General features: G+C 34.9%; 2 protein-coding genes across 2 annotated transcripts; one reads left to right on the top strand and one right to left on the bottom strand.

Annotated features, from left to right (window-relative positions):
• The first annotated feature begins 9,200 nt into the window (after positions 1–9,200).
• On the top strand, positions 9,201–9,944 carry LOC132617792 (AT-rich interactive domain-containing protein 2-like). Its single transcript, XM_060332872.1, has one exon. It carries the CDS (start codon positions 9,201–9,203, stop codon positions 9,942–9,944), a length of 744 nt encoding a protein of 247 aa, XP_060188855.1.
• A 2,380-nt stretch (positions 9,945–12,324) lies between these two features.
• On the bottom strand, positions 12,325–14,325 carry LOC132606022 (protein OCTOPUS-like). Its single transcript, XM_060319321.1, has one exon. The coding sequence runs from the start codon at positions 14,198–14,200 to the stop codon at positions 12,470–12,472; it is 1,731 nt and encodes a 576-aa protein (XP_060175304.1). The 5' UTR covers positions 14,201–14,325; the 3' UTR covers positions 12,325–12,469.
• Positions 14,326–16,191: the final 1,866 nt, after the last annotated feature.

Below are 16,191 nucleotides of genomic sequence, written 5' to 3'. Positions count from 1 at the left end.
AGGGAGCGGGTAGGTTTAGGGAGAATAAGAGATTGAGATGTAGTCCAAAAAAAAATATATGTGGAGAAGAAATCAGATTGTGGCGTGGTGAAATGAAGAAAGAGGAATGCTGCAAAGTTTTTTTTTTTTATTTATTTATTTATTTTCTCTTTTGTTTTTCTTTTGGGGTAGATAGCTATTATCAAGAATTTCCCCCTTGTAAAATAATGTTTTGATGAAATAAAAATTATAATACGTTGTTTTAAAATACGAGCTTCAAAATGAGTCCAACATTGATATACTTCCGAGCAATTGCTTATGAGATGAAAATTGTTGATTTTTTCTCCTCTATTTAATTATTTTGGGCTTCCAATTTAATGACTGGTATAATATATATTATGTAAAGACAATAAATAATTAATATGTAAAAAAAAAATAGATATTTTATAAAATTTTGTCTTGTAATTAATTTAACGAGTCCAAACTCGAAAAAAATAAAATGATGACAAAATCATCTAAAATTTGTAGTAAAGTGATACATGTAATGTAAAAAATTAAAAGTAATGATATTAGTAGAAGTGGCAAAAAATATTGTGAAGATAAAGTATTTAGCTCGTCAGTAAATTTAGAAAACAGAGTAAATTAAATAGGGGAGGGACAAAATTGGGTGTCAACAGTATTAGTGTGTTTAGGTGTATTGGTGCTCTCTTTGCTTTGTTTTGCTATTTGATCCTGCTGTCCCCTGTTTGGTTTATATTTATAATCCAAATGCTCAGTTGGTATTCAGTTTAGCTTGGCCCAGTAACCTTATGCATATTCCTATTTTTAGTTAGCTTAAGTTTCGTTTTAAAATACTTAGACATTCATGTTAATATGGTTTAATTTCCAGGCTGGTAGTCAGCAGAATCTGCCTATTCATGCCTTAATTCAGTTTCAGATGATTTTTAATCTTATTAACATGTTTGTGTTCATATGTAGTTCATGTGAATCTACTAAATACTCATGCCTCTGTATGACTGCGATGCACATACCTATTGTTAGTTCCTTTGTCTTTCCCTCTGATAAGAATATAACTGTGGTGGTTGAATATTTTGTTGGAAGTTCCTAAATGAACGAAATTTGGTAATGACTTGAACATGTTTTCATTTAGGAATAAGAAATACTTTGGCCCTTTGGTAATCTGCATACATAAGTCTGAAACTGTCCGTTTAGGAATGTGTTTTTTTTGTCCTCTTAGATTTATGCTCAGTCTGCAAGTTGTCAAGCATGTGTAGATTGGTATGTTGGTTTTGGTTTGAAGCACATAAGTTGACATGACAGTGCATGAATTTCCTTTCCTTTTGTTTGCATTTTTTGAAATTTGCCCATGTTGGCTTGTTTCCTTCTATTCCTCATATAGTTTTGTTTGTGGTATGATATACCTCTAAGTATACATAGTATATGAGCCTTAGTATACACCGAGTGTATACAAGGGTCGCACATTAGTGTATACCTTTCAAGTATATCAAGTGTACTCTGAATATTATGTGTATACCAACCTTTGTATATGTCCAAATTCTATACACGTCTAAGAACAACGAATGCTACACTATTTGATTCTGCCCATGTTTGAGTATCACCTGTTGATATGTGTGTGGTGGCTAATTTGTGTATGCATGGATTATACTTAAGTATACGTAATGTATATATATAACCTACGGAGTTGTTTGAATTTATACTTTTACATGTTTAACCTTATTGATCGAATACTAATCTTTCTTTCATTTTCTTTTCGCATGAACCTCGCATACGAGTCCAAAGGACTCATCTCCTTCCACATTGGGCGTTGGGCCAAAAGCCCAACGAAACCTCCCTCGCATCAGCTCTGTCCGCAGCAAAATAAAATGCTGGGCCAAAGCCCAAACGAAAAACAGCAGCAGCAGTTCTAAAAATGGGCTGACCCCCCATTAAATTATATCTACTCCTTTATTTTATTTTATTTTGTGCATCTAATTTGTATTATGCAACTAACCTTTTACTTTGTTTTATTCTCCTAATTTAGACGAATCTTAATGAATTAGTAGTTTTGATTTTAGTAAGGGTTAGTCAATCTAAGGAAAAACTAATAATTAGTCCCGTAAGTTTCATTTTCTTCTTTTATATTGAAGTTATTCGAAGTATTTATAACATTTAGGATGACTAATTTTCAATAGCATGAAATTCACATTTTTTGAGTCAAAGGAATCATGTTTTATTATCTTAGGAATTTCAAAACGTCACTAACACGCAAATAGGAATTAAAGAATATTTTGTAGACGTCTTAAAGTTTCATCCAAATTATGCATACTTTAGTCAAATGTAGTTAACAAAGCATAATCTCGTATTTCCAAAGCGCGAAGCCAATTAATACATAATCGTTAAAGTTGTTTCAAATAGTTATCAAAACATGTTACAAATTCGCATTTTTATATATTATGTATAAATTTTATTTCAAAGAGAATTATTATTTAAGGCCTTAGCAACATTTTATAAGTTTATCTTAAATGGCATCTGAAGTTTCCTTATGTAAATTACTATATTTTCTACAAATCTCATTCTAAATAGCATTCTTATTTAAAAGCCGTATCAACTTCTATAAGTTTTAAAATAGCATTTAAAATCCCCTTTCATGTAAATCATTATATTTTACTTAAATCTTATCTTAAGCGTCATTCTTATATTTTTATAAAACCTCAGCAACATTTCTTATATTTTATAAACTTCAGCAACATTTCTTATACTTTTTAAAATCTCAAGCATCTTATTCAATCTAATTAATTAACCTAAGTTTGGTCGGATAACCGTAAGTTAACGGATTCTAAAGGATGCCTAACCCCTTCCCTTTAGGATAATATAGAGCCCTTGCCTAGAATCATACTGGTTAAGCAGACCATTAACAGAGGTTTAGTTTTAACTTTACCTTAGTTAATGTTTAGGTGTCCTAATTCACCGTTAAATTAATTAGGTGGCGACTCCTTTAAACAAAATAAATAGGAATCACCAATACGTCATACTCCTAAATCAACCCGGTTAAAATGGGGTGTGACACTAAGTAGGACCAAGACAGAGTACTTGGAGTGAAAGTTCAGTGAAGCACCTCAGGAGGCTGGCGTAGAAGTGAGGCTTGGTACCCAGGCCATCTAGAAGAAAAGTAGTTTTAAGTACCTTGGGTCTATTGTGCAAGACAGCGGGGAGATTGAAGATGATGTCACACATCGTATTGGGGCAGGGTGGATAAAATTGAGGCTTGTTTCCGGAGTGCTATGTGACAAGACGGTGCCACCAAAACTTAAGGGCAAGTTCTACAAAGCGGTGGTTAGACTGACTATGTTGTATGGGGCGGAGTGTTGGCCAGTTAAGTTCTCTCACGTTCAAATGATGAAAGTTGCCGAGATGAGAATGTTGAGATGGATGTGTGGCCACACCAGGAGCGACAGGATTAGGAACGAGGTTATTCGGGATAAGGTGGGGGTGGCCTCGGTGGAAGACAAGATGCGAGAAGCGAGATTGAGATGGTTTGGGCATGTGAAGAGGAGAGACACAGATGACCCAGTGCGGAGGTGTGAGAGGTTGGCCATGGATGGTTTCAGACGAGGTAGGGGTAGGCCGAAGAAGTATTGGGGAGAGGTAATTAGACACGACATGACACAATTACAGCTTACCGAGGACATGACCTTAGATAGGAGGGTTTGGAGGACCCAAATTAGGGTAGAAGGCTAATAGATAGTCTCGTTATCCGTTCTTAATAGTAGTCGCAGTATCGCAATATAATTTCTTGTGCTCCGATTTATGCTATTATCTGCTATTTCCAGTGTTTTGATTATCCTGTGGTATCTGTGTCGATTGTATTACTTTATTTTATATTATTTCATTTCCATATCGCTTTGAATCTCTTAGCCTTATCTGACTTTTTTTTATGCTTTTATGCTTTTCTTGAGCCGAGGGTCTTTCGGAAACAGCCGTCCTATCTTGGTAGAAGTAAGGTCTGCGTACACTTTACCCTCCCCAGACCCCACGATGTGGGATTTCACTGGGTTGTTGTTGTTGTTGTATATAAATGCTTATTGTTTATTCATTGAGTTAATTAGATCATTGCTCTAATTTTCTTCTCTTTATATCTCATGAAGATAAGCGGACAAAAAAGTTACTTTACTCGATTGGCTTACATAATAGGACTAACATACCTAGATATATAAAAACTTCTTCTGGCGTTTATGATGTACCTAATCTAATACAGTTACCTTCGTTTATTTCTAGTAATAAAAATAAATTTGTATTCCTTAGTTCATGAACACAAGAATACATATAACCTTACATTAATTTTGTATACATAAACTAAGAACATTCATGTATTTAAGATGAATTTGGCTTAATTTATCAAGACCTCCTTTAAACTAGATTCATCACTCTAAGAGCCTGTTTGGATGGGCTTATGCCTATAAGCTGCAAACAGCTTATAAGCTAAAAAAAATAAGTTGGGGTAGTCTAACTTATTTTTTTGGGCTTATAAGCTGTTTTAGATAAGCTAAGTCAAATGGGCCCAATTATTTTTTTGAGCTTATTTTAAGCACAAAATGACTTTAAGCTGGCCAGGCAAACACTCAAAAAAGCTGAAAACATCTTATAAGCAACTTATAAGCCAATCCAAACGGGCTCTAAGTGAATATGTAGAAGATATCAGTCTCGAATGGCTTGGCGAAGATAACCACGAGTGAATCTTGTAACTTGACCACTCGACTTCTTTCTTGAATTTACCTTTACCTCATCCATGTTTACAGCTTTGGTACAAGTCATGCCTTTCATTTTCCATCAAAAAAAGTTTTTTCTTTAAAAAACTAGTTCAATTGATTCTTAGTTTCAACTTCTTCGGTCTTTGTCATAAACTTGCAAAGAACTAATAAGGGAAAAGGGTCAAAAATACCCTCTACTTTGCGAAAAGGGCTAAAAATATTAACCATTACAAATTTTGGTCAAAAATACCCCTCACGTCATTAAAGTTTTCATATATATCCCTGTCTTAACGGAATCCCCAACATAACTCAATTTCATTTTTAAACCCGCTCCATTTAAACCCGTCCCAACTAAATAAAAAACACATATGGGTTACCCGCTCGTGTGCCTAATGACTTCAGATGTAGAACTCAGGAACAAGTTGGTCGCATAAGGAACACATCTGGAGTTATTAGGCACAAGAAAGGGTAACCCATATGAATTTTTTATTTAGTTGAGACGGGTTTAAATGGAGCGGGTTTAGAAATGAAATCGGGTTATGTCAGGGATTTCCGTTAAGACAAGAGTATATATGAAAACTTTAATGACGCGAGGGGTATTTTTTACCCAAATTTATAATGGAGGATATTTTTTGACCTTTTTCCAAAATTAAGGGTCATTTTTTACCCTTTTCGCGACTAATAAGCTTCTATATGGTCACGGTGTTCAAGTCTTTGAACTCTTCAATTACTAAGACAACATAATTAATTAAATCTTAAAATAGGAATTGTAGAAGCTTTGCAATGACCCCTTCATTTTTTGAGCCTTCTCAATATATCCTCCTCTTCAATATGTTTACTTTATTCGGGTTTCTATAACAAACAACAAGCCTTGTCAAACATCTCATCATCAATTCCTTGATGGAGCATGGTCTCTTAACCATCATTCACATGATAACAATATAATTCACTACCTCTTTATTCAAGATTCTTCATAATGCAACTACTCTATAAGAAACTATTTTATCAGGGTTTAACCTATGTTTAACTCCTTACCATAAAACTAATCTTTCCAGAACTTTTTGTTTTTGAAATCTTTGTAGTTTCGTCTGCAAAATTTATATATCTTGTCAATCTGGTGCTTCTCTAGCCCAATATTCTCATAGTTAAAGGGCAAAAAGGGCTGCCCAGTGCACAAAGCATCACGCATTAGTAGGTTTTGAGGAAGGGTCGTACTGCAAGGGGTATGATGTTGACAGGCTACCTAATGCAAGCATTAGTGGCTGCTTCCCGGCTCAAACCTGTAACCTATAGGTCACACAAAGACAACTTTATCATTGCTCCAATTCAACATTCTCATAGTTATAGTAGTTAATCTCATTCACATTCATTTCAATCAAAAGATTCTTCATTTTCAATCTAAAAAATTTAAGTTTTCTACGGGCTAATTGACATAATTAGCTCTGATACCAAATGTTAGAAATTTTGCAGCTGAGAAACACTATCAATCAATCATTTTTTTCATGAATACAGGGGGAGGAAGTACATATTTGTTTTAGCACTTAACTAGCTTGCATAATCTGACCATAATGCCTAGGTATTTATAGGATTTAACAACCCTACACAGGTCGTTAAATAACCATTGGGCTTCTCTCCTAAAAGCATATACTAATCAAATGTTAATGTTTGCTCTCTTATCGCTGAAATTATCTTAAGGGTGATTAAAATGATCATACATGAATCCTCACTTTCACTTGTCCATTTAAGCACAGTCACATCGTCATCAAACATATTTAAAACTGAGCAAGATCAGGTTTCTTTCCAATGTTTTGACTCACGAGTTAGTCCAATCCAACAACATGAGGCAGATGGACCGACTAAAGAGCCTTAATTTTAAATGGGTAAAGAAAATGTCAGCCCAACCACACCGAACAAGTGAGTTGAGTTGGGCTGATTTCACAATCCAAATCCATTTTGACGGCTCTATTTGGAGATATTATTGGTCAAAACCTGTTTCGTGAAAATCTAAACTACACCCTGATTCGATCCAAAAATATCTTTTACGTCAAATATTTTGTATTTCCATAAATACCCTTTCCCAACCCTATTATATATATTGATGTTCCTACACATCCATTTCTCCATGTGACACCCAAAACCAGAAAAGGGAAACTAAAGGCTTCACTTGGATTGGTACAAAAGCATCCTTCTCTTTTCTATTCCTTGTTATATATAAACGTCTTTTAAATTTTTCTTTCTTCACATTTTCATTACTCTTTTTCTCTTTTTCTTTTTTCCAAGAGGCTGTAGATTGGCGAGCAACTTGGTCCCATTTTGACAATTGTTGAGAAAACAACAGGCAAGTGTACTTTCCTTCTTTAGATATTCAATTCTTTTGCGCTAATTATGGTACTTACACTGATGATATTGTTCAATAACTTTAAACAAATATACGTATACTTGGACTGTAGCATAAAATTGGATTTTTTTTTTAAATGTCAATTAAATTTTTACCGAAAGTAGAATATCTTATTGACATTATGTTTTGGTTTTGGAATATCCTTTGTGTGGAATAAAACAAGAAAATATCTTCCTGTATCAAGAAAATTTGGAAGATTTTTTTTATTTTTTTTCGCCTGAAATTGATTTGCGTAGATTTCAAAGAAAACTTCAGTAGAGTGAATTCAAAGTACAAAGCTAAGAAATTAGGGTTTAAAATCTTCATTTCTTGGAGAAAAGTAGTTAAACCTTGTAGAAAATAAAAACCCTTGTTTCGTACTTACAAGAAGATCGAGTAATATGTATCTTGATTCAGTTTCTTGATTTTTGGTGCTTCGAATTCGAAATTTTATATTACCGCTCTATTGTGAGGCCTGGACCTGAGATCAGTAGCTTTTGCTTTACAGAAATTGGAAAACTCATGAACCAGGAAATATTTAAAATAATCTTGTTTAAATAAAATAAAACCTACATTTGAAAAAGCTCCAGAGGTATTTTTCAGTTTTTGGATAGAGTCAAAAGGCCGTTTGGTTGGAAAAACAAAAAAAGAATTTCGAGAAAACTTTAAACTTTTTTCAAAAACTAGAAAATTTGAAAATCATTTCACCATTTTTTGAAACAAACACCACCTTAATACTAGTCATGTGTGGATAATTTTTTTTTTTTTTTTTTTTGAAATGGGGTCTGGAGATTGGACTAGGTATTGGCTTGCTAGGGTTCCTGTAACACTTCAGTTTTTGGAACAATTTGTTGGTCTATTTCACTTGAGCCTTTGTTTGAGATTATTTTGATAGCTTCATTGCCTAAGATTTAGATGGTGTTCTCATGAACGAAGGAGACAAATGAGAAAATATATTATTAGACATTGCCCCATTTAGTTACTCATTTTGATATTCACGTTTTGTTTGTCTTTCAAATCCTTCAATTATTAGTGTGTTTGGTATATTGGAAGTCACATTTTTCTGAATTGCGATCCCCAAATTATAATAGTGAAAACTAGAATTTGTTGCAAATTGGAGTAATCCCGCATTCCTGCTTGAGAAAGTAGGTTTAAAGAATGTTAATAAAGTAGGAAAAGGCCAAGAATCAAATGAAACCAAACTTTAAATACCTAAAGAAAATTTGAGGTCAAGCTAATTTCGAATTTGTTGTTGTTTGGTGTTCTTTCAATGTCAAGTAGATTGGGAGGTTGAAGCTACAAAGTTAGACAAATTACCTTCAACCCTTATAAAACACCAATGTAGCCCGTAGATATTGTAAGAAATAGAATGATGTTATGCTTAAAGGTGTAAAATCAAGAGAAACAACATAAGAAAAAAAATATTCCTTATGTTGTGGAATGAAGTAAAACTGTATATCACCTTTAATAGTTGTGTCCCTTTATGGTCACCAGCTAAAGCGAAATAGATAATCAACAACGTTTGTACAGTCTTCACATTGTCATCAACATGTTAGGATTTAGAATTACAAGAGGTAAGCTTATTAATGTAGAGTCTTGATCTTCACTCTCCTCACTCACTTTAAATTTGTAACATAATGATGGGGTCTTAGATCTGTTTCCTGATGAGAATTGTGCTAATAAAACTATTGCTCTTTGTTAAATAATCTTCAGTATTACGCAACTCTGCTTTCCATTTGCGCCCAGTACTTCCTTTAGAACTTCTATACTAACCATTTCCTCTCTTTAATTCAATTCTTACGCAGTTTGATTTCCATTTGAGTCCAACTACTACCTCAGAACTTTATCACTTGCCCATTCCTCTGTTTAATTTCTCTATTTTTGGCATGTACAGAAGGGCTGCTTAAGTTGCTGCTAAAGGAGCTTGCACTGTTGTCAAACAGGAAAGTTGGATAACCCTATAAAACAGCAATCTCTTTTAAAGCAAAGTCTCAGTTCAAATACTACTCTCCGCAGCTTGAGGAACAGTTATATATTCACTAGAAAACGAATTCTTCAAACTCCATCACTCTTGTTCTTCCATGTACTCATGAAGTATGCAGAACGCAGAAGAACTAACGAATCCGACCGTTGAGGAGAAATCAGATCGGTTGGATCTCATCTATGATGTTCGCGACAAATTGGTAATCCCAGTAGGACCCAGGTTTCAGGCTGATGTTCCAGATTGGGCTGGCTCTCAGAATGAGGGTAAATGCAAGTATAAAGAGGACGAATCGGATACTTCTAAATGGCTTGGTACACCGGTATGGCCAACAGACAACAACCTAGAAAACAAGGAAGTTAACGAGGAGTTGATTGGGAAAGGGAGAACCGAATCTTGTCCTTGTGAGTCCCCTGGATCTGTTGAATGTGTTAAAACTCATGTTAAAGAAGAAAGGATGAAGATTAAGTCTGAACTGGGGACAGCCTTTAATGCCTGGAATTTTGATGAGATGGGAGGAGAAGTTTCCAACTTGTGGAATGCTGAGGAACAAGAAAAGTTCAGCTCCCTCGTTAAGATGAATCGGATATCTAAAAGTAAAAGCTTCTTGAAACCAGCATTAGCATCTTTTCCTTGCAAGAATAGGAAAAACATCATCGACTATTACTTCAATGTTCACGTTCCTCAGCGTATCAGCTCACAGACTAGGTCAGATTGTAAAGTAATTGACACTGATGATGAGGAGGGGGAAGAGGAGGTCTCTACTGCCAAAGGTTCTCGGAAAAGAAATCGAACAAAAACAGGTGTCTCCCCTAGTTCTAAATCTATAAAGAAAAAGTACCTAACTGGTCGACGATGAGACAAGAAGTATCAGTACAAATTCTTTTTTAGTGGACATAGAAATTGAATATACAGAGAGACATGTATTCTTCCTCCCATTCCAGGGAGAATTCTGGGATGGGGTTCACATTTTACATAGGTTGTAAAGCCAAGAAAGGTCACATTTTTTGGATATTGATGCAAAGTATTGAGGGCTGACAGGATAGCACAACAAAACTATACATTGATTGCTACAATTTGTAAGATTTTGACAGGATATTGATTCTTATCTGTTTCCTTCGTAAAGGAATAATATGACTAACACGGGATTATTACATCCAGCTTCATGCATTCTGTTACCTCCCTTCGATATGTTTGATTATTTTATGATTGCTTTATTTTCTGATTATTTTATGATTGCTTTATTTTCTCTCGAGTATGATTTCTGAAGACTAGGTGAATTCCTATATTACTAGTACTGGTATTTGTTTATATCAAAAGCAAGTGTGAGTTGGCTAGTTACACACTTTGCGGCTTCCATTTGAAGTTGTGTCCTTAATTTGAATTTACAAGTTAGTTAAGAATAAAGTTGGAAAAAAAAAAAGGAATAGTGATACGATTACTTTTTGCTTTTACGTCAACATTCAATTTGGGTTAAAGGCAGTAAATTAAAGTTAAATTCCACAATAGATTCTTTTTCCTTGAAATGCATTCTCAAAAAACTCTGCTATTTATTTCTTTTAGCTCCAATTTCATCACATTGGGCATGTGACTCCTCTTGTTGATAGGGAGATTTGCACAAATAAGATCATATAAGGTCGCTATTTAACGTATGTCCCTATTTAAGAAATTTGTGCAAAATTAGCCTTGACACTAAACTCAGAAACAATGAAATTACGCTTTCACAAGTTATGTCAGCAAGGCATGACTTTAACTACAATATTCATTCTAATGTTTTAAAATTGTTGCCAAGTCTTGTCAAATTTGTAAAGCTTTGGAAAACGGAGACAAAAGTTAAATATCCCTCCTCAAAAGGAACACTGGTGCAAATTGTTGCGACGACAAGGCATGCTCTTTGCGGCATTTTGTTTTGGCTATATACTCAATATGCTCTTTTTGAGTTTTCAAATTTTCGAGTCACCATTTTCTAATCTTTAACGTTTTGAATAAAAGAGTTTTGCATGCTAAAATAGTACGAGTTGAAAATATATTACCATCTACGGGACCCAGAAAAACCTTGAGAATTATTTTGACAAAATTCATTGGTTGAGTAAAAATTTCAACAATTGGCCTCGAAACAACTTTTCTGGATCATTATATTCCACTTTTCTCAAGAAGCAAAACTCTGAAATGCAGCACTAGTTCAAAGTCCAGACTTTCTTGATGCTAAATGCATGTAAAAGTAATTTATTTATTTTTTTGTTAAGGAAATGCATTTAAAAGTAATTTCCCTCTCAGAAATAAGTGTAAATAGGTGACCACCTGTTGAACATTCATCCTTTAGCAACATTAACAGCACAAAGACATACTGACCTCTACCCAACAAATTAGAGACCTAATTAAACTTCTTAAAATCAAACAGATATGGAGAAGGCGAGAGATTGACAAATCAGGCAGATGCTCTATTAACGTTGTTGTACATCTCAAGGCATGTTCATCAAGGGTTGCCAATGCACATCGAAACACTAGTAGAGTGTTATTGTTTATTGTGAACGGAGAAAGAACTCTGGCCTTCAATGCAGCGGCTGGCAGAGTAAAGGGGGATAGAAAGACCAGAATGAAGATCATTTGACGAAAAGGACTCATTTGAGTACAAACACATGACAAGCAGCGTTCCAACCCACAAGAGCTGAGTTTATCATTATGTCAAGAAGATATCAGAGAGCTAGTCATCCCAAAAAATTTAACAAAAAAGGAAAAGAAAGAGAGCGGACCAGGTGAGAGGTGTTGTTTGGCATGCAGGTAAAACAAGAAGAATCTTGATCATTCCAGTTTATGATCTTGTACCCTTAAGAAAGACAACTTTTCAAACAGCTCCCTACTATATCTTCAGATTTATTCAAATAATCTCTTCTAAGATATATGGAGGGTGGCTAGGATTCCTAACTAGTGCAATTCAAGAAAATAAGAACTGTATTTATCCTCATAAAACACTAAACATGGTCAATCACAAGTAGCTATCACATAGAAACGAAGAAGCAGTAGATGCCACAAGTACTACCCGGTCCCTGCTAAAGATTGGGACTTCTACATCAGCGACATCCCAGGCAGTTGATACATAGATAATCCTAGGGCCTTACTTGACCAAATCCTTGAGCCTTACCCAACCCAAAGTACATTATCCACTAAGATGATGTTCTTCTAATCCCATTTTTGAACAAAGTTGGAACCATTCAGGGAAGATAAATAACAAGGGGAAATAGAAGTACAAATTTGAGCTAACCATTATAAAGAAAGCATTTTGATATTGCCAAATATAACAAGGTATGCCAATAGAGACAAGTACAAATTGTTCTTTACAAAATCAGATACGTGATGAACTACATTTAGTATCTTCCTTTCAGTTCAGTGCAAAGCATTGCCAGTGGCGTGCAGGGGCTTTGGTAGCTTATTCTCACTGAATTCACGACTCCTAGAAGTCCTCAATGGCATCAAATAAAATGGCAACGTACCATTATCAATGTCATTCGAAGAGTATTTGACACTCTTGTTCCTCTCCAGCATAGAAGCATCCCTGCCAAAGTTAGCAGAGGCAGCAGCACGTTCAGCGACTTTCTTCTTACTGTAATTTAATTCAGTCATGTCACACGAATTCCTAGGCTGATCGAAAGTGCTGCTGCAGGAATTCCTAGCAGGAATATAAGAGCTGCTGCACGATTTTCTAGCCCCAATAATGCTGCTGCTGCGTGTAAGCCTCCATTGAGCAGCCTCTTTTACATTATCATAACCCTTTTCTCCTTGCTTCTCATTAGTATCAGTGATTGAAATAACACTTTCTCCTTGTCCTTTTCGGGTTTCTCCCTTATTGTTATTGAGTTTCTGCTTGTTACCAAAGAGATTGAACATTTCTCGCCACCTAGCTGACTTCTTGGTGGAACCCTTCTTGGGGTCACAACTTTCAGCAACATTTCCATTCTTGGAAAATGATTCATACTTATTCAAAGGCTCATCTTTGATAGAATTTTTCAAGTGCCAATCTTTCAATTCCCTCTCTGTAATAACCAACTTAACATGAGCAGGAGATGAATTTGACATATCCAAATCCAATGTCCTCTTGCCAAAACTCCGAACAGAACTAGACCTATCAAAACTACTTCCCCTTTGTGACGAAGAAGAATCCGAATTGGACTGCCCTGATCCACCAGAACTTATACTCTCATCTTCTACTATAGCCTGCATTTGCCCATCAAGCGATGCTCGATGCTTATCAAACCCAACACTTCCATTCCCTAAAAGCACATTTTCAACACCCGATAACATTGGTGTTAGCCTTGGAATAGTCCTAGCTACCATATATCCATCCCAAGAAGCTCTACTAGGCTCATCAATCGAAATCCTCGGACCTTCATCAACTGAAAATCGAGGTTCTATATCACAAGATCTCCTACCAATTACACATTCCCCAATCTCAGACCGATTATCCTTCGATTTATAACCTATCAACTTGCTATTAACCTTCTTTTCCTTCTGTTTTTGTCTCCATTTCTGCAATTTCTTACTAAAGACTGAAGTTGCTTCCCTGAAATTCACAGCAATATCTTTAAAATCCCTCAACTTGTTATTTTTCGTGTGAAGTTCAAGATCAATGAACTCTTTCATTGTCTTAAAGTCTCCATCTTGAGTATTACCCTCTTCTACATCTACTATTCTCACCAATGCATTAGAACAAACCCTAACTTCTCCATTATCTTTATGCTCCACTATTGACCGACAAACATTATCAGACAAATTTGTCAATCCCAGGTTCTTCGATTCAACATTTGTTAATCCACCATCAACTCTTAAAAGATTTTCAAGAGTATTATTTCTTGAGGACCTATCATCACAAGATCTCCGACGTGGCTCAGATGAACCTTCACCTTGACACGTGGCAGCAGTAACAGACCTACAACGACGTAGATCCGGAGAAAACAAAGCGGGTTCGGGTCCGAAAGAAGGGTCAAGACCGGAGAGGCGTTCACGAAGGCATGCGGGGCAGATACCGGTGACCGGTTCTGATGGGTGACGGTAACAAGAGGAAAGACGGCGGGTTTGGGTTCGGGTTCGGGTACGGGTATGGGAAGTGGTGCGAGTCATTTCATTGGAATGTGAGTGGGACAGTATACGATGGGAACATTTATGAATGAATAAGAGGAGTTGGAGTTTTCCGACAAGACGGACAGAGAAATTTCAGAGCATAAAGTATCCAAAGAGACTTAAGTAGGCGTTTGGCCTTCAAAATTGAAACCATGATTTCAAACCAGCGTTTGGCCATTAAATTATGGTCGCGATTTGAAACTATAGTTTGAATCCAAATCATTCAAAAAAGCTTATTTTGAGTTTGAAACTATGATTTCAACTTTTTTAAATACAAAATTTAACTCATAAGTTGGTAAATATTTTTAACAATTACCATCATCAATCATTTATCAATCTCATTAACTTCCACTAACGTTTATTTATGTCTATCAATCTTTAATTTATGTGGGAAGACTATATTAAATAGTAGCTACATTACTATTCATGTTAAATTTTCAATTTTATTGAAGTAAAAATTTGATTAATTGATGTTGTATTTTTTAAAAAAGTCTTCTAGTAGTGTACTAATTTTGTTATAAACTATGATTTGCTCATTTGGTAAGATTGTATAAGAATTGAGAATGTTTTGATAGTTTTCACAATTGGTGAAATTTTTATGTCTATAAGAGAAAATACAACTTAAAATAATCAAATTGTATGTCCAAACATGATTTGAACCTAATAAGCAAAGAACCCTTCATAAACCCCACTTTATTGTCCCCACTCTCTGAAAACATTTTCTTTTCTTTACTTTGATTTGTTTCTTCTCTGTTGTTTATATTGAGATCCGATTAAATTTAAATTTATCTCAAAAAAATTCATATTAGCATTTGTATTTTAAATTGAAGATAAAGCGTTACCAAACAAAGGTAATTCAATACTCAGGGCTTGAATTCAAAATTTTTGCTCTCTCTGTTTCGCATTAAGTGGTGCTTTTAGCTTGATCATAAGAAATGTTTTTACTACTTTACCCTTATTTAAACAGTGGCATTACATATTTAATATAGTTTCTTGATTACGTAAAAATTCATTTATTTAAATAGCGATATATTTAGAAGAAAATAATTAATACTTTCTAGATTATGTTATCAATTATTATGAATCAAAATAAAAAGATAAAAATACCATTTAATATGAAATGGAGGGAGTAATTGAGAGCAAAAGAGTTTCACTACAACCTTATTAGTTTTTTTTGTTTTAATTTGAGTATGTACTAAAATTGCATAGTTAAATATTGGGTCAGCATAGGAGTATGTACTGTGGCATAATTAATTAATTTTCTTTCATTTAGCAGTTAACGTTTAGTGTAACATTTTTATTATGAAGATGCCATTATTCGGAAGACCTCTAAAGCTGTGCAGAGATTAGATTCAGATTTTGTTAAAATATAATTTGTTTCTATTGGCATATGGGCCTAAAAGTCTTGATTCCACGTGACCTAGAAATAGCATGAATAAGCCCTAGGGAAGAAAGGTCAATGTTAAATTTGGCGGTAGCCAGAGGGGCGGAAGAGATTAATCATAAAATTAATTTTATTTTACGTATAGGATATTTATAGAAGATGAACTTTTTCAGTGAAAGTTATGTCTCCGCAACTATATAGCAAGAAACCAGCTCAAGAACCAGCAATAGCTTCATCCTTCTTGAATTGAAGAGGAACACGAATAACATTTGAGGACGTAGAGCTACTTTTATCGCGCAAATATTTTTGTCAATATTGATCTACAATCCTAACGTTATTCACGAGTTACAAAGGATAACCTAGAGTGACCAATCTTGTGAATTATAGTCATGACGATATAAAAGGCAAATTTCTCCATAAGGAAAAATGTCATAGAGAGGCAACAACAGTAAGGCAATCATATAACCACAGCACGCATAAGATTTGAGTAGTAGCAACAGCAATCAGTGAGCAATAGTATAGTTTGTGGGTAAAGTTGCAAATATGATAGGTGCCGTGACTGTTGTACTTCTAACTTCTAAGGCACTTTGGGCCCGTTTGGCTTATC

The sequence above is a fragment of the Lycium barbarum genome, chromosome 1, assembly GCF_019175385.1.
Source record: "Lycium barbarum isolate Lr01 chromosome 1, ASM1917538v2, whole genome shotgun sequence".
In the NCBI taxonomy this organism is placed as follows: domain Eukaryota; kingdom Viridiplantae; phylum Streptophyta; class Magnoliopsida; order Solanales; family Solanaceae; genus Lycium; species Lycium barbarum.
This window is presented reverse-complemented; position numbering and strand designations above follow the sequence as displayed.

Bases quoted from the DNA above. Each gene is read 5' to 3' on its own strand.
- LOC132617792 (XM_060332872.1), top strand. From the start codon at position 9,201: ATGCAGAACGCAGAAGAACTAACGAATCCGACCGTTGAGGAGAAATCA.
- LOC132606022 (XM_060319321.1), bottom strand. From the start codon at position 14,200: ATGACTCGCACCACTTCCCATACCCGTACCCGAACCCGAACCCAAACC.